A 25507-nucleotide genomic window follows, 5' to 3' on the forward strand; every position below is an offset into this window, starting at 1 on the left:
AGCTAAATCCCCCAATCCCAAACACTCAGGCATTCAATTATATGTGTAAGGGTTTGAAGCTTGCTTTTCTTTAATGGAGATTTATTTGAATGTGTTGTGGTTTTACTTTCTCCTCTTTCATTTTTCTCTCCTTCAAAGTTTTTCTTCGGACCAGTTCATTAAGACTCCGACAGGGGATCAGTTTGTCAAGGCATCAGTGAGAAAAGGTCTGCTTCCAGAAATACTGGAAAGCCTTCTGTCTGCAAGGAAAAAGTGAGTACAACAGAAGAAAAAATGCCTAATTCGTGGACAATTTGAAACCATGAGTAAAGAAAATGGAATCAAGTCTGCCCATGGTTAACATGACAGTCCTTCAGTTTTCATCAAGAACATGAGATCTAGGATCAGAATTAGGCTTTTTGGCCCATTCTGTCTGCTCTGTCATTTGATCATGGATGATTTGTTTTCCCTTTGAACCTGATTCTCCTGGCTTCTCTCTGTAACCTTTCACCCCCCCCCCCCCCCCCCCAAACCAATCAATAACCTATCAAACTCTGCTTTAAATATACCCAACACACACAAAATACTGGTGGAACGCAGCAGCCCAGGCAGCATCTATAGGAAGAAGTACGGTGGATGTTTTGGGCCTCGGCTGTGGTCCACCAGCAAATTGTGTGTGTTGCTTGAATTTCCAGCTTCTGCAGATTTCCTCGTGTTTGCGTTTTTAAATATACCCAATGACTTGGCCTCCACAGTCATCTGTGGCAACGGATTCCACAGGTTCACCATCCAGTGGCTAAAGAAATTTTTCCTCATCTCTATTCTAAAGGGACGTTCTTCTACCCTGAGACTGTGCCCCTGGTGCTCGACTCTCTCATTATAGGAAACATCCTCTCCACATCCACTCTCCTCTTGGCCCTTCAATATTCTGTAGGTTTCTTCATTCTTCTAAACCAGTCTAATAAAATAAACCGGTTTCAAAACTAGTTAACCTAGTAGTCTTCACTATGTTCATGTTGTCTACTGTAGATTATAAAAATCCCAACTCTGTGTATTCTGTAGGAGTAATAAATTAACATGAACTCCCTTGGATTTTCACTTTTTTTTTTGGAGCAAGTGGGGAATGGAGTAAATACATGACTAAAGTAACAATATTTCTGAAATGTAGCAGATTCCTTGCACATTAAATCAGTGGTTATGCTATTAGAAGTAGTTTCTCTTTATTTGTTCAAGCTCTTAAACTGTTCTACCAAATCTTCCCTCGCTTCTATGTTGCTGGGTATACAGCACAGCTTACTTGTCACTCCATAATGTTATCCTTTATCCGTGAAAAAATCCGTGCTTATTTCTTCCCTTTTCCAAGGGCATTGCTTGGCAATTAATGTCCTGTGTATTTGGGATGGGTAATCTTTTTCTTTAAACAGCTTAGACACTTGGGGGGAGAAACTGGGCCTAAACCTGTGTAATACACAAAATATCACTTTTTGATGGTGTACTTCTGATTTGATCCTTACTTATTGAGACCAGGGCCTATTGAGATAATTTCTGTTAAGGGATTGATGCCTGTCTTGGGTCATGTCCAAGTATAACTCGGCTTGTCATGGTGGTAGGTGAAAAGGAAGCGAAACAAGCAGTGATCACACACAAAATGCTGGAGGAACCTAGCAAGTCGGGCAGCATCCATGGAAATGAATAAACAGTTGACGCTTTGGGCTGGGGAGGTTCTTGTTGTGAAGGAAATGATTCCTCCCCCCCCCCACTGGTCTCCATTTTTTCCCTCAAGTTCTGTGGAACAGATCTTCCTTATTTTAGAATTATGAGCCTGTACCTTTGCCCAGGGTCAAAATGCCTAATTCTGAAGGGCATACGTTTAAGGTGAGGGGAAGCAAGTTCAAAGGAGATACGCAGGGCCAGCTTTTTTTTTACACGGATAGCGGTGGGTGCCTGGAGTGGGGTGATATGTAGATACAATAGATCGAAGAGAGAAATGTGAACATGCAGAGAATGGAGGGATGCGAGCATCATGTAGGCAGAAGGGGTTAGTCAGGCACTTAATTAGTCCTGTTCCTGTTTGTGCTGTTCTTTGTGCCTTCCAATTTATCTTTTAATTTTTCATTACACTTGGTTGGTTCTTTGGGTGAGGTTAGCAATTAACTGGCCGCTCGGTGCCCAATTTATTAGGAATCTCCTGTACACCTCATTAATGCAAATATACATTCAGGAAGCACCCAATAAAGTGGCCACTGAGTGTATAATTAAGTTGTGGAAACTCACAAGTCTCTAAACACATTCAGTATCAGAACATAGTCTATGTTCTAATACTGAATGTTTTGGAGACTTGTGGGTGCACTTTACAAGATTTTCATAATAAGTAACATTTTCAGTTTGTTGATCTGGGACGAGGTTCAAACAAACCATCATCAGCTAGAAGGATGTATAGTATTCTTGTAGTGACAACCATCCTGAGGAAAGTTTTGTGTTTCAACCAATCGTTTCACCTTCTTCTCATTCCCAAGGGCAAAGGCGGAACTAAAGAAAGAGACAGACCCATTCAAACAGAAAGTGCTTGATGGTCGGCAGCTAGCACTGAAAGTGAGTGCAAATTCAGTGTATGGTTTCACTGGAGCTCAAGTTGGCAAGCTACCTTGCCTGGAAATCTCTCAGGTGAGTCACAGCATTCCCGTCTTCCTCCTCAAGCCTGTCTCCGTGATTCCACAAAATAAAACTTGTGGGCGAATAGCTTTAACTTCTATGCCAGGTTCAGTGTTATTTCTGCAAGCTATTTGATTCACTCAGTTGTCAAATTTTAGCTGAATATTTGCATGTTAATTCAGATGTAAGAATTCATAAGGTTGGGGGGACCCTTTATTCAACTTGAACATTTGTAACACAGTTATAGAGCAGGATCGGTAAGTCAGGAAGGATCTGCCCAAGCAAGTTTGTGGATGAATTTACTTAGTTTTGACAAGTTATCGTAAACACGGGAAGACTGAGTCAAAGACTGACATTAATTTGCACTTCCAGGTTCAAGATTGTTAGTTGTCATTCTTCATGATACGAGTTAAAGGAGAAAGAAATGATTGTTGCTTTGAATCTTGAGAATAAGGGGTAGGTCATTTAGGACAGAGTTAAGGAAAAACTTCTCCCTGAGAGTTGTGGGGGTCTGGAATGCACTGCCTTGGAAGGCAGTGGAGGCCAATTCTCTGGATGCTTTCAAGAAGGAGCTAGATAGGTATCTTATGGATAGGGGAATCGAGGGATATGGGGACAAGGCAGGAACCGGGTATTGATAGTATATGATCAATTTAGAGAAGAGCAATTTGAGAAGGATAAGGGCAGCTCGGAGGTGTCAGTGTTGCAGATGAACAGGGGAAACTCTGGAGCCATGAGGGAGGAGCTGGCCAAAGTTGACTGGACGGATAGCCTAGCATAAAAGATAGTGGAACAGCAATGGCAGGTATTCTTGGGAATAATGCACAAGGTGCAAAATCAGTTCATCCCCCAGAGAAGTAAGGATTCAAAGGGGGGAAAGGGGCCACAGTGGTTGACAAAGGAAGTCAGAGATTGCATAGCATTAAAAAAAAGGAAGTATGACAGAGCTAAGGTGAGTGGGAGGACAGATGATTGGGAAGTTTTTAAGGAACAACAGAACTTAACTAAAAAGGCAATACGGGGAGGAAAAAATGAAGTACGAACGCAAGCTAGCCAGGAATATAAAGGAAGATAGCAAAAGCTTTTTTAGGTATGTGAAGAGAAAGAAGTTAGTTAAGAACAATATTGGGCCCTTGAAGAATGAATTGGGTGAAATTATTATGGGAAACAGAGAAATGGCAGAAGAATTTAATGAGTACTTTAGATCTGTTTTCACTAAGGAGGACACAAGCAATCTCCTAGATGTATGGATGGGCCAAGGACATAGGGTAACAGAGGAAATGAAACAGATTGACATTAGGAAACGGTGATGAGTAGACTGATGGGACTGAAGGCTGACAAATCCCCAGGTCCAGATGGTCTGCATCCTAGGGTACTAAAGGAGGTGGCCCTGGAAATTGCGGATGCTTTGGTAATCATTTTCCAATGTTCCTTAGATTCAGGATCAGTTCCTGAGGATTGGAGAATGGCTACTGTTATCCCACTTTTTAAGAAAGGAAGGAGGGAGAAAACAGAACTATCGACCTGTCAGCCTGACATCGGTGGTAGGAAAGATGCTAGAGTCCATTATTAAGGATGAAATAGTGGCATATCTAGATAGCAGTGATAGGATTGGGCCGAGCCAGCAAGGATTTACCAAGGGTAAATCATGCTTGACTAATCTGTTGAAGTTTTTCGAGGATGTAACCAGGAAGTTAGATGGGGGAGATCCAGTGGATGTAGTGTACCTCGATTTTCAGAAGGCATTTGATAAGGTCCCACATAGGAGATTGGTGGGTAAAATCAAAGCTCAGGGCATCGGGGGGAAGACATTGACATGGATAGAAAACTGGTTGGCAGATAGAAAGCAAAGGGTAGCGGTGAATGGGTGTTTCTCGGAATGGCAGGTGGTGACTAGTGGGGTACCACAGGGCTCGGTATTGGGACCACAGCTGTTTACAATTTACGTCAACGATGTAGGTGAAGGTATTGAGAATAACATCAGCAAATTTGCTGATGATACTAAGCTGGGTGGCAGTGTGACGTGATGAGGATGTTAGGAGAATTCAGGGTGACTTGGATAGGCTAGGTGAGTGGGCAGATACTTGGCAGATGACGTTTAATGTGAATAAGTGTGAGGTTATCCACTTTGGGAGTAAGAACAGGAATGCAGATTATTATCTGAATGGTGTAGAGTTAGGTAAGGGAGAAATATAAAGAGATCTAGGAGTCCTTGTTCATCAGTCACTGAAGGTGAATGAGCAAGTGCAGCAGGCAGTGAAGAAGGCTAATGGAATGTTGGCCTTTATTACAAAGGGAATTGAGTACAAGAGCAAGGAAATCCTCTTGCATTTGTACAGAGCCCTGGTGAGACCACACCTGGAGTATTGTGTACAGTTTTGGTCTCCAGGGTTAAGGAAGGACATCCTGGCTGTAGAGGGAGTGCAGCGTAGATTCACGAGGTTAATTCCTGGGATATCTGGACTGTCTTACGCAGAGAGGTTAGAGAGACTGGGCTTGTACACGCTGGAATTAAGGAGCTTGAGAGGGGATCTGATTGAAACATATAAGATTATTAAGGGATTGGACAAGATAGAGGCAGGAAATATGTTCCAGATGCTGGGAGAGTCCAGTACCCGAGGGCATGGTTTGAGAATAAGGGGTAGGTCATTTAGGACGGAGTTAAGGAAAAACTTCTTCTCCCAGAGAGCTGTGGGGGTCTGAAGTGCACTGCCTCGGAAAGTAGTGGAGGCCAATTCTCTGGATGCTTTTAAGAAGGAGCTAGATAGGTATCTTATGGGTAGGGGAATCAAGGGATATGGGGACAAGGCAGGAACCGGGTATTGATAGTAGATGATCAGCCATGATCTCAAAATGGCGGTGCAGGCTCGAAGGGCCGAATGGTCTACTTCTGCACCTATTGTCTATTGTCTAATCTGCTGCAGCATACAAAACAGAATTAGCAAAATGAACACAAAAAACCCGCACTATTAATACATAATAAATGAACAAACCTATAAAACACAATGTACAAGTAACTGGCCGTATATATGCATAAGATTAGTTTATGTACATAGACTGATTGTATGTGCATAAAGTACGTTCATTCATTCATTGTATGCCATGTCGTATGATGTAGGTTATCATGGTTGGCAAATTTTTCTGCAGAAGTCGTTTGCCATTGCTACCTTCTGGGCAGTGTCTTTACAAGATGGGTGACCCCAGCCATTATCAGTACTCTTCAGAGATTGCCTGGCGTCAGTGGTGGTATAACTAGGACTTGTGACATTCACCAGCTGCTCCTAAGACCTGCTCCCATTACTTTACGTGACCCTGATCCGGGGGAGGGTGAACGGGTGCTACACCTTTGCCATGGTTGACCTGCAGGCTAGCGGAGGGAAGGAGCGCCTTACACCTCCTTTGGTAGGGACACCCTGCCAGTCAGAATATAGACTATTTAATGGTGTTGGGTTGGGTTAATGGGTGGAGGTGTCGATCATCCTGACGACTTGGGGGAAGTAACTGTTTTTGTGTCTGGTGGTCCTGGCATGGGTGCTGTGTAGCCTCTTCTCTGGAATTGGGACAAGCAGTTCATAAAGGAGAGTGGAATATTTTGTGCAGTTTCTGACCTTTTTTCCACACTTTTCTGTATATATGTCCTTTATGGTGGGTCGGCAGGTGCCGGTGAAGCGTCGGGCCATTTTAGGTACTCGTTGTAGAGCCTTCCTGTCACCCGCAGTGCAGTCTCCATACCACACAGTGAAGCAGCGTGATAGGATGCTGTCTACTGCGCATTTATAAAAAGTTGTGAGTGTTTGCTGTTCCAGAGAGCGTTTCAGAAAAGGGATTTTGAACAGAACTGATCCTGTCAGCCTCCTGCTTCCAATAGTTGACAGCTCCTCTCATTTATAATTTGGTTGCTGCACAGGTGACCTGCCACCTGATGTTAGGGATGGGGAAAAGTTGGGCATCACTGCTGCCGACATAAAGGTGGGTGGAAGGAAGAGTGAATTGCTGATAATGCTTCATTAGCTATTGAGTGAATTATGTGTGTACTTCTCATACTCACTGCAGAGTGGCTGGTAATTAAGTCAGCTTTCCCTGTGGCAAGGAGTTCTTCAGAATCATTTAGAATCCGGTTTATTATCATTGACATATAGTGCGTCATGAAATTTGTTGTTTTGCAGCAGCAGTACAGTGCAATACCTGGGGAGAAAAAGATGCAAAAGAAATATAAAAGATAAATAAGCAGTGGAAAAGAGACCAAAATAATGAGCTAGTGTTTATAGACTATTTAGAAATCTGATGAGGGAGGGCAAGAAGCTGTTCCTGAATCATTGAGTGTGGGTCTTCAGGCTTCTATACCTCCTCCTTAATGGTAGAATTGAGAAGAGGGCATGTTGTAGATGACAGTTCCTACATTGCTTTGTATCTACTGTAAAGATGGAACACCAACTCCTCCAACCCACAGAAACTGCAAAGGGTCTTAAACTTGTTTAAAATTTTAAAGTGCTCCGTGCCGATACTCTGCCCTGCGTCACTTGAACTCTCTCTCTCCCTCTTGTTAGCTCCACTGGCAGCTCTTCCACCACAAGACTACTTTCTTGGACCCTGCCTTCCTTCACAGTTGGAATGAACCAGAATTAGAATCAGGTTGTGAAATTTGTTGTTTTTGTGGCAGCAGTAAAGTGCAAAAAAAGGCTGTAAGTTATAATTAGAAATATATAAAATAAATAAGTACTGCAAAAAGAGAGCAAAATAGTGAGATAGTGTTCAAAATTTCATGGACCTTTCAGAAATCTGATGACGGAGGAGAAGAATCTATTCCTAAAACGTTGAGTGTGGGCCTTCAGGCTCTTGTACCTCCTCCCCAATGCTAGTAATTGAGATCGGGTCATATCCTAGTGAGGGTCCTTAATGGATGCTATTTAATGAAATGTAGCTGCTGTGTGCTGCCTTTATAATTAATTGGATCAATATGTTGGGGTCAGGATAGATCCTCACAGATTTTGATAGCCAGCATTTGTTCAAACACATGAACGTGGAGGGATGTTGACCACAAATGGGGAGGTGGGATTAGTTTGTATTGCTATCTTGGTTGACAAGGACAAAGTGGGCTAAAGGCCTTTTCCTGTGTTGTACTGCTCTGTGTTCATCCTCCCTCTGCAGAATGTTTTGCTGCCCTTTAGTGATACAGGTTTCCCCCGCTATCCGAAGGTAGAGTGTTCCTATGAAACCGTTTGTAATCCAAAATGTCGTAAAGTGAAGAAGCAATTACCATTAATTTATATGGGAAAATTTTTTGAGCGTTCCCAGACCCAAAAAAAATCTACCAAATCAAAGCAAATAACACACAAAACCTAAAATAACACGAACATGTAGTAAAAGCAGGAATGATACACCCTATATAAAGTAAAAATATTGTAAGTACAATGTAGTTTCACTTATTAAACTTGGGAAGGCAGCAAGCCAAAATCAATTTGGAGAAAAAAAAATCGACACATACATGCATACGCACATACACACATGTGCAAACAACTGCCCGCACAAGGCTTCACGGTCATTGTAGTCTTTCTCGGGGTAAGCACACGTATAAAGCGGGCGTCTTTTTTTTTCATAAAAGCGAAAATCCTCTTTGGTTAGCGAAAACAGGTACTAATGGAAGTCTTCCGTAACAGCGAATTGTCGTAAATCAAACGTTCCAAAAGTGGAGCACACCTGTATCCAAAATCTCAGCACCATGGATGCACCTTGGCATCAAGGTTACAGGTCCATGGGGCACAGGATAGATCCTTAGAGGTGTTAACGCCCAAGAAGCTGCTCTCCTTTCTTGATCGTAATTGTGCTGAGACATTGGGGAAGAGCTGCCAGTGTCAATTTCTTGCGGGCATCCACAGAAAACATTAAAAAAAACATAACAATCAATAAAAAAAACTGCACCAACTGTCTGGTGCAAAAGACACCAGACCGTAAATACAAAAAAAAGAAAGAGAACAAAACATTAAATAAACAAGCAAGCAATGTATCCAGCACAGGAGTTCAATGTAAATTTATTATCAAAATACATATATGTTACAATATACAACCCTGAGATTCATTTTCTTGTGGGCATACTCTAAATCTATAGAATAATAGCTATAACAGAATTGATGAAAGACCACCCAACTTGGGCGTTCAGCCAGAGTGCAGAAGACAACAAACTGTGCAAGTGCAAATATAAATAAATAGCATTAAGTGTCGAGAATATGAGAGCAACGATGTTCATGTTCCATTGGTTGTGGGAACATTTCAATGATGGGGCAAGTGAAGTTATCCCCTTTTGTTCAAGAGTCTGATGGTTGAGGGGTAATAACTATTCCTAAACATGGTGGTGTGAGTCCTGAGGCTCCTGTACCTTCTTCCTGATGGCAGCAGCAAGAAGAGAGCATGTCCTGGGTTGTAGGGATCCTTGGTGATGGACGCTGCTTTCCAACAACAGCAGTTCATGTAGATGTGCTCAATATTGGAGAGGGCTTTACCCGTGATGGACTGCGCTGTATCCACTACTTTTTGTTGGATTTTCCATTCAAGGACATTGGTGTTTCTATACCAGGTGGTGGTGTAGCAAGTCAATATACTGTTCTCTGCACATCCATAGAAGTTTGTCAGAGTTTTGGATGTCGTGCCAAATCTTGCAAATTACTAAGGAAGTAGAGGTGCTATGGTGCTTTCTTCATATTGTACTTGTGGGCTGGGCCCAGGACTGGTCCTCTGATATCGTATCACCTAGGAGTTGCTTTCAAGTCAAGTCACTGTTATTATCATTTCGACCATGACTGCTGGTACAGTACGTAGTAAAAATGAGACAACGTTTTTTCAGGACCATGGTGTTACATGACACAGTACAAAAACTAGACTGAACTACGTTTTTGAAAAAAAAAGCAACACAGAAAAAAACTACACTAGACTACAGGCCTACCCAGGACTGTATAAAATGCACAAAACAGTGCAGGCATTACAATAAATAATAAACAGGACAATAGGGCAGTAAGATGTCAGTCCAGGCTTTGGGTATTCCCTCTCCACCTCAGATCCTCTGATGACTGGCTCATGGACTTCTGGTTTCCTCCTCCTGGTCAATAATCAGTTCTTGGTCTTGCTGACATTGAGTGAGAGGTTGTTGTTGTGGCACCACTCAGCCAGATTTTCAATTTCCCTCCTATATGCTAATTCTCCGGTCAACAGTGTCCATCATCAAACTTGAACATGGCGTTGGGGCTGTGTGTAGCCACGCAGTAATAAGTCTAAAAAGTGAGTAGAGCAGGGGGCTAATCACACAGCCTTGTGGTACACCTGTGCTGATGGAGATCGTTGAGGAGATATTCAGATTCAGATTCAGTTTATTGTCACTTAGAAACCACAGGTGCAATGCAGTTAAAAAATGAAATAACGTTACTCCAGAATGATATCACAAAAGCACATGACAAAACAGACTACACCAGAAAATCCACATAATGTTTGGCAATCCCCGATCCAGAGTCTGGAGAGGCTGCTGCGTATTAATATTGTGCTACCGTCTTAGTGCGTTCCCCGGAAAGGAGCTCCAAATCCACCAGACAAACAAGACCAAAAACAAAACCACATAATTACAATATATAGTTACAACAGTGCAAACAATAGCATAATTGATAAAAAACGGACTATGGGCACAGTAAAAATAGTCCAAGATGTTAAAGGACTAAGTTCAAAAGAAATCACCAGAGTTTCCAAAAGTCCCCAGGGTCCCGACAGACTCGCCATCCCACGCCGGCAGCAGAAAGGAGTACCCCCACTATGGACTTCCAAGGCGCCGCCTGACTCAGCCTCGCAGACGCAGCACACAATGGAAGCTCCGTTGGAACCAACCTCGCAGACGCAGCACACACCGACAGCGATCTGAGTCCGTCGAACCTCTAAACCGACGACCATCCCCTCCGGCACAGCTTCTCCGAGTACCATCCTCTGCCGAGTGTATTAAGACAGCCCCACCAATGGCCGTCGGCAACACGACCCCGAGGATTGGGGGCCTGTTCTTCCCAGCAGAGTCCCAGACCCCACAGCAGCAGCAGCAACAAAGAAGGTCTTCCTGGAGATTTCCTGATGTTTGTCCATGCTTCCATGTCCGCTTTCAATCGACTATGATTGCACAGGGCACCCCACTTCACAAATAACAGATAATCAGTTCTGGAGTGGCCGCTGCAAGCTGCGTTGCGCCGCCATCTTGGATCCCTTTTGTTGCTAATTTGAACTGACTAGAGTCTACAAGTGAGAAAATCCAGAATCCAATTGCACAATGAGGTATTGAGGCCAAGGTCTTGGAGCTTATTGATTAGTTTTGAAGGGATGATGGTATGGAATGCTGAGCTGTAGTCGATAAAGAGCATCCTGATGTATGTATCTTTGCTGTCCAGATGTTCCAGGGTTGAGTGAAGAGCCAATGAGATGGCATCTGCTGTGGACCTTTTGCTTCGGTAAGCAAATTGGAGCGTATCCAAATTGTCTCTCAGGCAGGAGCCGATGTGTTTCATCACCTGCAAGTGTTACTGGGCAATAGTCATCGAGGCAGGTCACCGTGCTTTTCTTGAGCACCGGCATAACTGAAGCCTGTTTGAAGCAGGTGAGCACCACACACTGCTGAAGCGAAAGGCTAAAGATCTGTGAGCACACCAGCCAGCCGATAAGTACAGGTCTTTAGTCCGTGGGCAAGGACCGTGCAGTCTGGATGCTTTCCATGGGTTTGCCCTCCTGAAGGCAGCCTGCACGTCAGAGACTTGAAATCATAGAATCTTTGTTGCAGTGTCCTTCAAAGTGAGTCTTTCGGTTGTGGAAGCCGCTCAGTGTTGGGCGGAGTGGTTATCCTCTCTGTTTGAAGAGCCTGATGGTTGAGGGGTGATAACTGGGGAGGTGGGCAATCCAAGTCTTGCAAAAATTTGCATCGTTTGGATATGAAATAGCACTAACAAATATTCCAATATCTTTTTCCAAACTTGAGCAATGTGCAACGCCATGGAGTAGGAGAAGAAAGAGGAATAAGCCTCAGAAAATAGTACTTTGATTCTGTGTGCAATTGTGAAAGAGAACCAAAATAATACCGTGGTATTTTTCTTCTTGGCAGATGATTAAAAACTGAAAATGTTAAAGGGAAGCAGTTGCTTTACAGATACTGTTGCAGCGATAGGAAGAAAATTACAGCATTCACATGCTTCTCACTAAATAAAGATTGCCAAAACTTTTGAACAGCTGTGGTATATATAATCAATGTATTGGAGAGGATTTTTGTGGCTTGGGTATTTAAACTTCCAAAAAAGTGACATAACAGAAGAGACTTGGAATTAAAAAGGGTGAAATAGTGTAGTTAGAAGATTCAGATTATTTATCACATTGAAGAACATCGTTTGTATAGGGAAGCAACACACCCAGGGATGTATTGTCAGCTTGCAATTGTCACCACATATTCCTGCACCAACGTAGCATGCCACGGTGCTTGACAGAACAACACAACACAACAGGCAACAAAACAACAGCAATAAAGAAGCCCCTTTCCTCCCTACCACCCACATAGAAAGTTCTCCAACCTCGGGACAGGCCTCCAAGCCCTCCAGCGCAGTGGATGTGCACAAAGGGCCTCTGACTTATCTTGTGGACTTCAGATTCATAGTTCCAGGACTTCGACAATCAGCTTTCAGAATTCCAATTGACCTTCAGCTTCGATCTTTGGTATCAGCCCCGAGATGTTTGGTTGATAAGGACCCTGAACTCCAGGTTTTGATCTCTGGACCAGCCAGTGATGGGACCCTGAACTCAGGACCCACCGGTGACAGGATGTGAACTTCAGTCCTGCCAAATGGTGTACCTAGAAGGTCACCAGCTCTTGTGCCTCCTGCTCACGTGGAAATCTGATCTCGGGTCCAGCCAGCCTAGGAGTACTAGCTGACCCAGTGGGCCACCAGCCTTCATCCCTTGCTGGTCCTCATCCACAGTGCTTGCCAGCCTGACATCCGTGCATGTCCTCTATAGCATGTTTATGTCACTGAAAATAGGCTAAGATACAAATATCAAGAGACTTGTTGCAAAATACTGGAGAAACTCAGCAGGTCAGGCAGCATCCATGGAGGGAAATGAACATCTGGCATTTCAGGCAAAGACCCCTCAAAAGGACTGGAAAGGAAGGGGGAAAAGCCAGAAGTTCCTCCAGTATTTTGTGTGCGTCATTCATGTGTTCTAGCATCCACAGAATCTCTTGTGTCTTATCAGAGGCACTGAGTGGTTTCTTTTACCTTGAAAGGTATTGGGAGAATGGATCAGTAACAACATCTCCTCACTGATGATCAAAACATGTACACCTCTAGGATGCAGGCTTAATCTGCTCTATGCTTTTCACACACTTGACTACATAGCTCAGCACAGCTATCTATAAATTTGCTAGTGACACCCTTGTTGGTGGAATTTCAGATGGTGACAAGGAGGCATACAGCTCTGAGATAGTTTGGCTGGATGATCGGCTTCACAACAACCTCACACTTGGCATCAGCAAGACCAAAGAATTGGTTGTGGAGAGTTGGGAGGGGAGAACACACACCATTCTTCATTTGAGGGGTCAACAGCAGAAAGGGTGAGTAACTTTGAGTTAAAGGATTTATCCTGGGTCCAGCACACAGAGCCTGCTAGCAGATCTACTTTGGAACTGAGATTTGGTATGTCGCCAAAGACTCCTCTAAATATCTATAGATGTGCGGCGAGAGCAATCTGAATTGTTGCATTACATGAGGCTGCAGAGGATCATGGACTCGGCCAACTCCATCACAAGCACAACCTTTCTTACTATTGAGTGCGTCTTCATGAGGTGGTGCAACAAGATGATGGCACGCTTCACCAAGGACTCTCGCCTTCCATGACTTTTCAGCCTCTTGTTACTATCATCAGGGAGAAGATGTATCTCACAGTTTGAACCTCAAACTCAACAATTTGGAAATAATGTCTTCCTCTTCGCCGTCAGAAATTTGAATGGTCCATGAATCAATAATTCAGTAGTTCCATTTAATATCAGAGAAATGTATGCAATATACAGACTGAAATTCTTGTTCTTTGCAGACATCCATAAAACAGAAGAGTGCCCCAAAGAATGAATGACGGTCAAAACGTTCGAACCCCCCACTCCCCCTTCCCATGCAAAAGCAGCAGCAAAGCAAAGGCCTTTCCCCACCCCCACCCACTATCACAAAAGAAGAATCAGCACCCTCCACCCACCAAGCAAGCAATAGCAAAGCACCCAAGAAAAACCATGATCAGCCATACAACAGAAGCCAGTCATTCCCCTGACAGATCGATGTACCACAGGCTCGCTCACTCTCCCTCTCCCTGATAAAGGGAAAGAGAAGTGCCCTCCCCCCTTCACAGCGAGAGTGGAGGCATAACAAAGCACCTCACTGATTTGCGATGATGAAGTATGTCATGTTGCTTTTTCCCCTCGAGTGTTCCAACTCGAGAGTCAGCAACAAGCTCTCCTCTACCAACAAGATAAACAGAGAGAGCTTGATTCACCAATTGCAGAGCCTCCATTATTATTCCTTATTTTTGTACTATTTATTTGTTTTGTAATTTATATTGGGTTTGTCTTTGTACTGCTGCAGCAAAACAACAAATTTCATATTGCCTAAGTCGGTGATAATAAATCTGAACTTGATTCACATAGTGGTGTCCCTAGGAGCTAGTTATAGGGACCGCTGTTTTTCTTAAAGTATATTGATGATTTGTTGTGCAGTTTCCAAATTTGCATTTGACGCCAAACATGAAACCATAGTACACTGTGAGAAAGATGGAGGATTTAAATTGGTGGAAGTGATGAGCAGGTGAAAATTAGCACCAAGAAATGCACGTATGTCATTCTCATAGAAGAACTAGCAGAAGCAATATGTATTAGATAAATTTAGATTAGATGTATATAAATTTTATTGCTTATCCCCGAAGGAAAAATTAATCTAATATATTGTATTTCCTAGTTGGTGATGAAATGGTCTGTAAAGGATTGCATACAAAACAACATGTTTCATGGTATTTCGGTACATGCGACAAGAATAAATTAATTGCACATAGTGCTTAATGTGGTTTGAGATTGCAGGGAGCTGTGGGAAACTACATGTAAATTCATGAAATTGGTTGAGCAGCTTGAAACCATAAACACGAAATTCTGCTTGTGTTGGGAACCTTGTGCAACACACACAAAATGCTGGAGGAACTCAGCAGGTCGAGCAGCATATTTGAAGGGGAATAACCAGTCGACGATGTGAAGGACCTTGGCCCAAAATTCCACTCCATTAATGCAGCCTGACCTGCTGAGTTCCTACAGCTTTTTGTATGTGTTGCTCAAGCACAGAGACTTCCTTAATTACTCCCCCCCCCATCTCATTTAAATCCCCTTCTTCAACTCACCTAACTTGTAAATGTACCCAAATGGGCCACCAACTTCCTTCCATGTCCCCAACTGGCTGCAAGAACTCATCCACCAGCAGAATCTGGTGCAGGCTTAATGGGTGACTGACCAGGTACTTGGCACAAGTTAATCAGTGTTCTGTCTACCTCTGCTATTGTGAGGAGTAACTGAGATCTGCTTGGGGTATAAAATTAAAACCTGATTTAACCTCAACCAGAATGCGATTTCCCTCTATAGATGCTGCTTGACTTACTGAGTTCCTCCAGCTTTCTGTGTGTGTTGAGCAGGTTAGAAAAATTAATTATAAAGCTGTATAGGATACTGAAGTTATAAACATAAGATTCTGCAGATTCTTGAAATGCATGGTCACATTGGCAACGCTGGAGGAACTCAGCAATTAGGCACCGTCTATGGAGAGGAATAAACAGTCGATGTTCAGGCTGAGGTGCTTCACCAAGGCCTAATCTCCTCTGGCATTTTGTAAATAAATTTATGATGACTCTTTACAAATTGTTGGTTTGGCCACAACTAGAATATTATGATCAATTCTGGATGCTGCACTTCAGGAAAATGTTAAGGGCTTTATGGAGGGGCAGAAGAGATTTACTTGATTGAGTCATAGGAGAACAGACTATGAATAGAACAAAGAAGTTAATGGACTTCTTCCCGGAAGAGTGTGTGCTTAAGAGGTAATTGAATGGAACTGTTTAAAATCGCAACAGCTAAGGGACTAAATCTATCATTTAGAAACTTTCTAACAAAGAATGTGGTTTGAATCTAGAAAACACTTTGAAGGAAGTGATAAAGTGGATGCAATCCTATCATTAAAGTAGGAACTGAATAAATATTTGGAATTGGCTGAACTATGGAAATTGGGAGAGTGGAGCTAGTTAGGTTGCTCTTATATGGAGTTGGTCCTGACTCTGTGCACCATCCCAACCTTTAATCTTTGTGATTCTCTGGCAGTATGTATATGAGCATTAAAGTTTGTTTTCAAAGTTCAAAGTAAATTTATTAGCGAAGTACTGATATGTCACCATATGCTACCCTGAGATTCATTTCCTTGTAGGCATTCACAGTAGAACAAAGTGTGTAAAAGCTAATTTGTACAAATAAGTTAAAAAAAAACTGAGAACATGTTTATGTAAGTAGGGAGAAGGCAGCTATTTTCCGATGACTTGTGAAATTTTCATGGAGGGAGAACATCAATGAGGTTGCAATTAAGTTGAGCAAAAATTGTGCTGAACAGGGTAAGATGTTCTACATCAGTGGTATATTTAACCACCCTCCGAACGTCTCAGATTACTCTTTCTATCTTGAAACATACAGGGGTACTTGAAGGCAGAGTACTAGGTTGATCAGAGGATTTGGTGTGGAGGAACAGAGAGATCTCGGGATCCCTCATAGTTGCTGCACAAGTGGATATGGTAGTGAAGAAGGCATATCTGTGTTGGCCTTCGCTAGTCAGTGACTGAGTTCAGGAACTTTGAAGTAATCTTTCAGCTTTATAAAACTCTGGTTAGATCACACTTAGAATATTGTATTCAGTTCTGGTCACCTTGTTATAGGAAGGATGTGGAAGCTTTAGAAAGGGTGCAGAGGAGATTTACCAGGATGCTGCCTGGACTAGAGAACATGTCTTGTGAGTACAGATTAAATGAACTAGGACTTTTCTTGTTGGAGTGAAGGAGGGTGAGAAGTGACTTGATAGAGATGTACAAGATTATGAGAGTCGTAGAGTGGGCAGCCGGTAACTTTTTCCCAGGACAACAATGGTTAGTACCAGAGGACATCTTTTTAAGGTGAGTGGAGGAATGTCAGAGGTATAGGAGGTTTTTACAGAGTGTTGTTTACATCAGGGATGCACTGCAGGAGTGCTGGTTGAGGGTGATTCATTAGGGACATTTTTAGAGGGTTGAGTTATTCACTGATCTCGGCAATTTACTTGCAAATGTTTTGTTACCATGCGAGGAAGCATCGTCAGTGCACTGTTGGTAGTGGTGTGTCCTCCGAATGCTTGACTTTTATATACTTTTCAATCAGCAGATTGGACGCAATTTCAGAAATTCTGTTTTGTTGTGGGGAGGAATTCATGTTTACAGAGTTTGTGGAAAACCACGCTTCTAGGAATTCTCTTGCAGCCGCATGCATGCCTGCACCTTGACAGTCACAGATGTCCAGTCAAATTTGTGCCCGTCTATCTTCATGGATAGAAACTCGGAAGAGTTGGTCATGCTGCTTCACAGCCGGTTGATGTTCATCGATCCTTGTGGATAGTTTTCTAACGCTTTAGCCGATGTAGTATTACTTTCATCTTGGGTCAAGTCCTTCATTCCCCCTCCTTGGCCAACTGTCCAACACAACTATCTGTCAAGTAGGACCAAAACCAAGTGTTTCAGAGGGAAACATTTTGGAATCCAAAATTTTGGACCCAACTACATTTTGTAATCAACACACACACAAAATGCTGGTGGAACACAGCAGGCCAGGCAGCGTCTATAGGGAGAAGCACTGTCGACGTTTCAGGCCGAGACCCTTCGTCAGGACTAACTGAAAGGAAAGATGGTAAGAGATTTGAAAGTAGGAGGGGGAGGGGGAAATGCGAAATGATAGAAGAAGACCAGAGGGGTTGGGATGAAGCTAAGAGCTGGAAAGGTGATTGGCAAAAGGGATACAGAGCTGGAGAAGGGAAAGGATCATGGGATGGGAGGGGGGAGGGAGCACCAGAGGGAGATGGAGAACAGGCAGAGTCATGGACAGAGAGAGAGGAAAAAAAAAACTAAATATACTTTAAAATCTCTTACTATCTTTCCTTTCAGTTAGTCCTGACGAAGGGTCTCGGCCTGAAATGTCACCAGTGCTTCTCCCTATAGATGCTGCCTGGCCTGCTGTGTTCTACCAGCATTTTGTGTGTGTGTGTTGCTTGAATTTCCAGCATCTGCAGATTTCCTCGTGTTTACATTTTGTAATGAATATTTGTAATGACCATTTTGAAATGGTCTGTAATATAATGCCGCAGCTGTTCAGGCATGGTTCAGGCTGTTGCAAAGTTCTGTTAAAAACATAATGGACAATGTCATCAGATCGTTGTAAATTGTGCAAGAGATTTTTTAAAATAAATATCTCACTGCAAGATTCTGATAAGTGACAAGCTTGCACTGAGCTGAAAAATAAATAGATTTTCATCTTTACACAGGATAACAATGACTTAAGCACAAATGATTTTTTACAATGTGTTCTTCATAATATGTGGAAATGTGTAATTTTTTTAACATGAAACAGGTAGATAAAAACTGTGCAATATTCTTAAACTAAAGTTGTGAATGGGACAGGTATGAAACACAGGCACATTTACAGGGTGCCCTCCACAGCATGAGGTTAGTATAACTTAGCAAAATAAACCACAGCCATGTGTGATAGAAGATTCTTGTCTGTCTTTGGGATGGGAACTGTTAAAGCATCGCACCACTTGAGTGTCACAACTTGAGAATTTAACTCTTCAGTGATGAATCATTGCCACATTGATAGAAATATGGTACTTCTGTTAACATTTGTTCAGGCAAGTATCTCGCCCCATTGTACAGCTGGGCTTGACTTTCACTTGGATGAAGTTTTGAAAAGCAGCTGATAACTGGAACTTTGATTCATGCAGCAGACTAGCCAAATCTTGTCTAGAGATTGGCTACATCTCATCTTGTACAAGTTGTTGGTATTATTTTTTTCCTCTCTGCCCCAGATCTCTTTTTAGATGTATAGCCACTTCTGGTGTAGAACATAGAATGGTACAGGCCCTTCGTCCCAGAAATTTTTACTGAGCTTTTAACCTCTGAGATTAATCTCACTATTCCATCCTACATAGCCTCCATTTTACTATAATCTACGTGCCTATCTAGGAGTTTCTTAAATGTCACTTGTGTATCTGCCTCTACCACCACCCCAGATGATTTGCTGTTTACATTAATGACCAGGAGGAAGGAGATGTACAGGAGCCAGATAGGTTAGCTGCTTGAATAGTGTCACATCAACCTTGCACTGAACATCAAGGCCAAGGAATTGATTATGAACTTCAGAAAGGGGAAGTCAGGAGAACACATACCAGTCCTCATCGATGTAGTCAGTGATGGGGAAAGTGTGAGAAGTTTCAAGCTCCTGGGAGCAGGAATCAACATCTAGACGGTCTATCCTGGGCCAAAACACAGTATTGCACTCAGGAAGAAGGCATGCCAGTGGCTCTTCTTCATTCTTCAGGAGTTTGAAGAGATTTGATATATCACCAAAGGCTGACAAATTTCTGTCAATGTACGATGGAGAGTATTTTGACTGGTTGCATTGCTACCTCTCCAATCCGGAGGCTCCAATCCACAGAATCAAAATAGGCTGTAGACTTGGCCAGCAGCTCCATTACGGGCACAATCCTACATACCATCAAAGACATCCTCAAGAGACAATGCCTCAGGAAGGCAGCATCCATTGTTACGGACCCCCACCCTCTAGGACATGCCCTCTTCTCATTTCTGCCATCAGGATGGAGGTACAGAAGCCTGAAAGGCCACAGTTTTAGGATCAGCTCGTACCCCTTGACCTTCAGATTTCTGAATAGCTGATGAACAACACCTCACTATTCCTCTTTTGACACTATTAATTAATTTTTTTGTATCTTTAGTAATTTTTATGCCTTGCACTGTACTTCTGCCTCAAAACGGTAAATATGCTGCTGATGCTAAATCCAATTCTGAACAGTATAAGATTTCCAGATTACTGGTGAGGAAAAAATGGGTTGGGGTGGGGGGGAGGCTTGTTATAAGGATTATGTAATTTTGCACAGGATGTAGGTTGAGTGAATGAGCAAAATTCCTGCAAATGGAGTTTAATGCAGGGCAGTTTGAGATCATGCACTTTGGTCAGAGAACTCCAAAGGCAGATAATCAAATTAAGCTCTAGACAAATTAAGTGAGACAATGGGGGAGTTGAAGTTACGGAGTGAATTGGTGCTGTACTGCATGTATCACAATAAACCAGCAGGCAGGTCCAATAAGTACTCAGAGTAAATGGCAATTTAGCCTTCATCGCAAAAGGTCGGAGTCTAGAAAGGGAGTTTTTGCTGTAATTGTATGGAGTGTTGGTGAAGTTCCACATCGAATCCCTTTGTAGTTTCTTTACATTAAAAAAAAGGTATACATGTCCTTCATGGGTAGTAAGAGTCTGATTTATGGACATCTCTATGTATGAATGAGAAAATGGGCCTTGACTTGCAAATTTTTGACTTTACTAAAATTTCCAGTGAATTTTAAAAAATTCTTTGAAGAGTTAAGCTTCCCTGTCTTTCTGACAAGTGAATGTGATACGAACCAAATAATTTTGAGTTAGCTAGTGTGGTCAGAGTCTGACCCTGCAGCTGTGTGCTGCCATAGAAGGAGGTGATATTTTCGGCAAGAATCAGTGGTTTGAGCTGCTGTGCTGGCTGTTCGGAGGTCTGTATGGGGGTGATTTGTTCAGTCAGGGAACTCAGCAGGTCAAGTGGCCACTCTTCCCGTGCCTGTTTGCTTTTCTGTTAAAGCAGTGCATGATCCATACCTACACACTTAACTGTTCATTTGTAACTTTCTAAACCTGGGTTCCAATGGTTCTCAAGAATGGAGCCCCTTCGTAATCCAGGGACAGTCTGCAGTGATGTTGGAGATAGTATAGAGGAGATCTACCAGGCTAGTTCCCAAGATGAAAGGTTGTCCTACCAAAAGAGATCAAGTCACTTGAGCCTATATTCCTTGAAGTTTTGAAGAACTGAGGTAACCTTATTCAAAGATTAGATATGCAGAGAGCTTCATGGGGTTTTTGCCAGTGGGAGAGTCTTGAAGAGGATTTGGGTACAAGATAAAGGGCTGGTCATTTAAAACTGAGGGGCATAGGAATTTCTCCTGTGGTGGTGGATCTCTTGAGTTCCATGAAGGGAGCTTGATCGTTAGAAATATTTCAAGTGGAGGTGGATGAATATTGAAAGATTAGGGATTTGGGGAGGAGGGGGTTGGGAACAATGGCACAGAAAAGTGGTGATGCCACTGTCAATCTCCATGATCCTGTTAATTGATTGGACGGACTAGCAGAGCCTGATGATTCACACCTGTTCCTATTTTCTTGTGTTTGGGGATGGGTGATCTGCAGTCAGGCCTTGTTAAATGTTACCATGGAATTGTCTACCATGGAATCTTCAAAAGATGATTTCTTCAGAGGACAGCATCCATTATGGAGGACCTTCACCATCCAGGACACGCCTTCTTGTTACTACCATTGGGGGGAGGTGCAGGGGCCTGAAGCTCCACACTCAACAGTTCAGGATTCTTCTCCTCCGCCATCAGATTTCTGAATAGTCCATGAACACAAACACAAGAGATCCTAGAAGTCCAGAGCAATGCACACACAATACTCCCAGCAGGTCAGAAGAGTAAACAGTTGACATTTAGGGCCGAAACCCTTCATTAGGATCCTTTCGTTTATGTGTTGCTTATTTACTCTTCTTGCACTGTTGTTTATTGCCTATCATAATGTAATTTTTTATGTATTGCATTATATTCCTATTGCAAAAAAAAAACAAATTTCACAACATATGTTAGGGTCAGTAAACTTGATTCTGGTTCTGATATCAGGTACTGTAAGGAAACAAGGTTAGAGTGTGGTCACATGGCAGATCTTTGTACAGGTCTGCTCCGTAGAACGTACTTAATGATCTATGTTATTGCCACAACAATAGCAAATGTCAAAATAACTTTGTATTCGTTAACACCAAGCAGTCTAATTTTGAGTTCCAGTTAGAGACCTTCAGGGAGATTTTTAGTGATCAGCAGGGCAGGGGATTTGATGATCAGAATAGGTGCGATGCAGCTTTTAGACGGTTTTACGGGTGGGGGGGGATAGTAGGTTTGTCTGAACTTAGACTTTCAGAATATTTTTGATAAGGTATCTCACAAACTACTGTGGGAGATAAAAATCTGTGGTATTGGTGGTCATTGCTACAGCATTTTAAGAACTGGATGAATGTTCACAGAAGCTGGTTATTGTGATTGTGAAATAAAAACAGAAAATTCTGAGGCTGTTTGGCAGGTCAGGGTTCATCAATGCAGGGGAAGTGGAGTTGATGTTTTCGATCAACAAACCTTTAAAGTTCAAAGTAACTTTATTAAATAATGTTTATGTCACCATATACTTGAAAAACTACACACAAGACAGACAAGAGGCAATGTGCAAAAGACAACAAAATGTACAAATACTGTACAAAAAGAACAAAAAAAAGTAGCAAAAAACATCCCTTTCCTCTGCTGATTTGTCTGACCGTCCCCCTCACCAAAACCAATCACCATGTCTCTTTCCAACCCTCAACCTTCTTCACCTGCCCATTACATACTGACTTCTTCCACTGGTTCCCCTTCCTGCCTCCCTCTATTCCATGTTTTGCCCTTCTCCTGTCAGATTCCATCATCTTCATACCTTTGTCAATTCCACCTATCACCTCCCAGCTTCTGATATCATTCCCACTCTCCTCTCTCCTCCATCTGCTTATTACCCCTCTCATCTGGGCCTACCCATCTTGCTCCATCCCTTTTCTCCACCTCTTTATACTGGCTATCCCCTCTATCCTTCTGCCTTGCCCATTTTCATCCAGGGATGCTGCCTGACCCACTGAATTCCTCCTGCATCTTGTGTGTTGCTCCAGCATTTGCTTTGTTACTTTGAACTTTAAAGGTTTGTTGATCGAAAACATCAACTCCACTTCCCCTGCATTGATGAAGCCTGACCTGCCAAACAGCCTTAGAATTTTCTGTTTTTATTTCACAAATCGCAATAACCAGCTTCTGTGAACATTCACAGAATGTTGATTCCAGCATTTGCGGTCTCCTTTGTTTCCAATTGAGAAAGCAGGTGTATTTCAAAGTTGCAAAGAGGGGGAGGGTGTTGAGAACAAGGGAACGTCTGTTATAGTGTGGAGAAAATGTTTGCTAGTTGACCCATATGCTTTTGATGTGAGCTAGGAAAAGGAGCTGGAAATAATACTGGTGGAAGAACTCGGCAGGTTCAGCAGCATTTGTGGAGGGAAGGGGGAGTCAAGGTTTCGGGTTGAGACCCTTCATCTTCTGCAGATTAGTGTAAACTCCTTTTTTTAATGTCATGGACCTGTACCATTAACCGTGGGAACCTCTGGTGTACAGGAACATGAATAAAGGTGTGGGTTGGTTAGCATCCATCTGTTTCGAGACAGTGGGTGATCATCATCATTATCACAAGCCTGGGTGGAAGGTAGGAAGATCCTGAGATGCCCAGTTGCCAAGATCTCCCTCTCGGCCTCACCAGTGGAAAAAAAATGCGTGAAGCAATATGTTTAGTGCCAGCTTGGCTGTAGGAGCTGCCGGGAGGATGTTCAATGACATCCAGATGCCTTAGAAGCTCCATTCTAGATTTTCTGTCTGGGTTTACTCCCGTAGCCTTCGTCTCACCTGAGGCCGCTCACAAGACAGAGGGGCTATTGCTGGGGATCTGGATCACAAGCACCAGGGTGTGTCCACACACCAGTGTACTATGTGTGCAGGGGCCAGGCCTTCTCCCCCTGCCCCCATCCTCTGAGTTCAGCTTGAGTCTGAAAGGAGTTCAGTTTCTGCATGTCACCAGTGAGGAGGCACTACTTGAGGCTTGCTGTTGGAGAGGCTATGAACTGGCAGGGAGAGACTTACACATTCAGCTCTTTTTCGCAAAACTGCTAGCCAGTGGTGGAAGCTGAGAGTGAGACTGACGAGCACTACCCAGTACACTACCACAACAACCATTTTGAATAAAGGTGAATGATAGGAATATAGAGGTGGTTTATGGTAAAAAGCCTTTCAGTTTGGTAAAGCACCTCGGCACAGCTGCTCTGTAATTTGCCTCTTTACTGTTTCTGATAGCCGTTTCCTTGTTAATATTTGTAAGGAGTTGACACCAGATTACCCATTCCAAAACATAAAACAGTGAGGTGGTCAGTCATCAGGCTCTGCAAGCCTGTCCCACCAAGACGGAATAAGCTTAGGCTTTTCTTTTTGGAGTGAAGGAGGATGAGAGGTGACCTGATAGAGGAATAAAAGATAAGAGACAGATTGAGTGGACAACCAGAGACCTTCTCCCAGGGCGGAAATGGCTAATATGAGAGAGCATAATTTTCAGGTAATTTTCACTGCCAGGGGTAGCGTTAAAGGCAGTTACATTAGGGATACATTAGCATCCTGAGGAGCTGCATCACTGCCTGGTTTGGAAATTGCACCATCTCGGATTGCAAGACCCTGCAGCGGAGAGTGAGGTCAGCTGAGAAGATCATCGGGGTCTCTCTTCCAGCCATCACGGACATTTACACTACACGCTGCATCCGCAAAGCAAACAGCATTATGAAGGACCCCACCCACCCCTCATACAAACTCTTCTCCCTCCTGCTGTCTGGGAAAAGGCTCTGAAGCATTTGGGCTCTCACGACCAGATTATGTAACAGTTTCTTCCCCCAAGCTATCAGACTCCTCAATACCCGAAGCCTGGACTGACACCTTGCCCTACTGTCCTGTTTATTATTTATTGTAATGCCTGCACTGTTTTTGTGCACTTTATGCAGTCCAGTGTAGGTCTGTAGTCTAGTATAGCTTTCTCTGTTTTTTTTTATTATGTAGTTCAATCTAGTTTTTTGTACAGTGTCATGTAACACCATGGTCCTGATAAACATTGTCTCATTTTTACTATGCACTATACCAGCAGTTATGGTCGAAATAACAATAAAAGTTTACTCGACTTGATATTTAAAAGAATCTTAAATGGGCATATGAATGAAAGAAAGCGTGGGCAATGTGAGAGTGAAGGATTAGATTGATCTCCATTGGTTAGAAAGTTGCACAACATGGTGGGCCAAAGGGCCTGTACTGTGCTGTAGCCGTCTGTGTTCTGTAGGGACACGTGGCCTCGAACTGCCAGCTCAATTGATATTGAAAGTCATTTCTACAGAGTCCAGTGTTTTTCTAAGACATTTCACAATTGTAAAGGCAAAAATTCACACACACTTTCATTTCTTATTTTTTGGCTTTTTCTTAATTTAACAAGTTTACTGAAGTTTAAAGTTTGCTTTCCTAGATCTCCTTTTGTTGCTGTAAATGCTTGAGAATAAGAATCAGGCTTATTATCACTGACTTGCACGTGAAATGTGTTGTTCTGCAGCAGTACTTCAGTAAACTACATAAAGCCTACTATAAATTATAATAAGAAACACAATAATGCTGAATGGAAAAACTAATTTGCGCATTTACGTCGATTAGACTAGATTACTGCAATGCTCTTTTGACTGGCCTTCCAAAGCAATCTATTGACAAACTTCAACTCATTCAGAATACCACTGCTACACTTTTAAGCAAAACCAGGATGGGGGGAAGATACCACTCTCAGGTCTTCTGCTGG

At 42.8% G+C, this 25507-nt stretch overlaps 1 protein-coding gene across 3 annotated transcripts in view; it reads left to right on the forward strand.

Moving 5' to 3' along the window:
- The window catches only part of pold1 (polymerase (DNA directed), delta 1, catalytic subunit), a 247573-nt gene that overhangs the window by 79058 nt on the left and 143008 nt on the right, over positions 1 to 25507 (forward strand). For all 3 annotated transcript variants that reach the window (XM_059953951.1, XM_059953950.1, XM_059953952.1), the window contains exons 16-17: positions 139 to 252; positions 2496 to 2643. In XM_059953951.1, the coding sequence (XP_059809934.1) occupies positions 139 to 252; positions 2496 to 2643 (262 nt within the window). The remainder of the gene's footprint in view (positions 1 to 138; positions 253 to 2495; positions 2644 to 25507) is intronic.

The sequence above is a fragment of the Hypanus sabinus genome, chromosome 29 (assembly GCF_030144855.1).
Source record: "Hypanus sabinus isolate sHypSab1 chromosome 29, sHypSab1.hap1, whole genome shotgun sequence".
NCBI classification, from domain to species: Eukaryota; Metazoa; Chordata; class Chondrichthyes; order Myliobatiformes; family Dasyatidae; genus Hypanus; species Hypanus sabinus.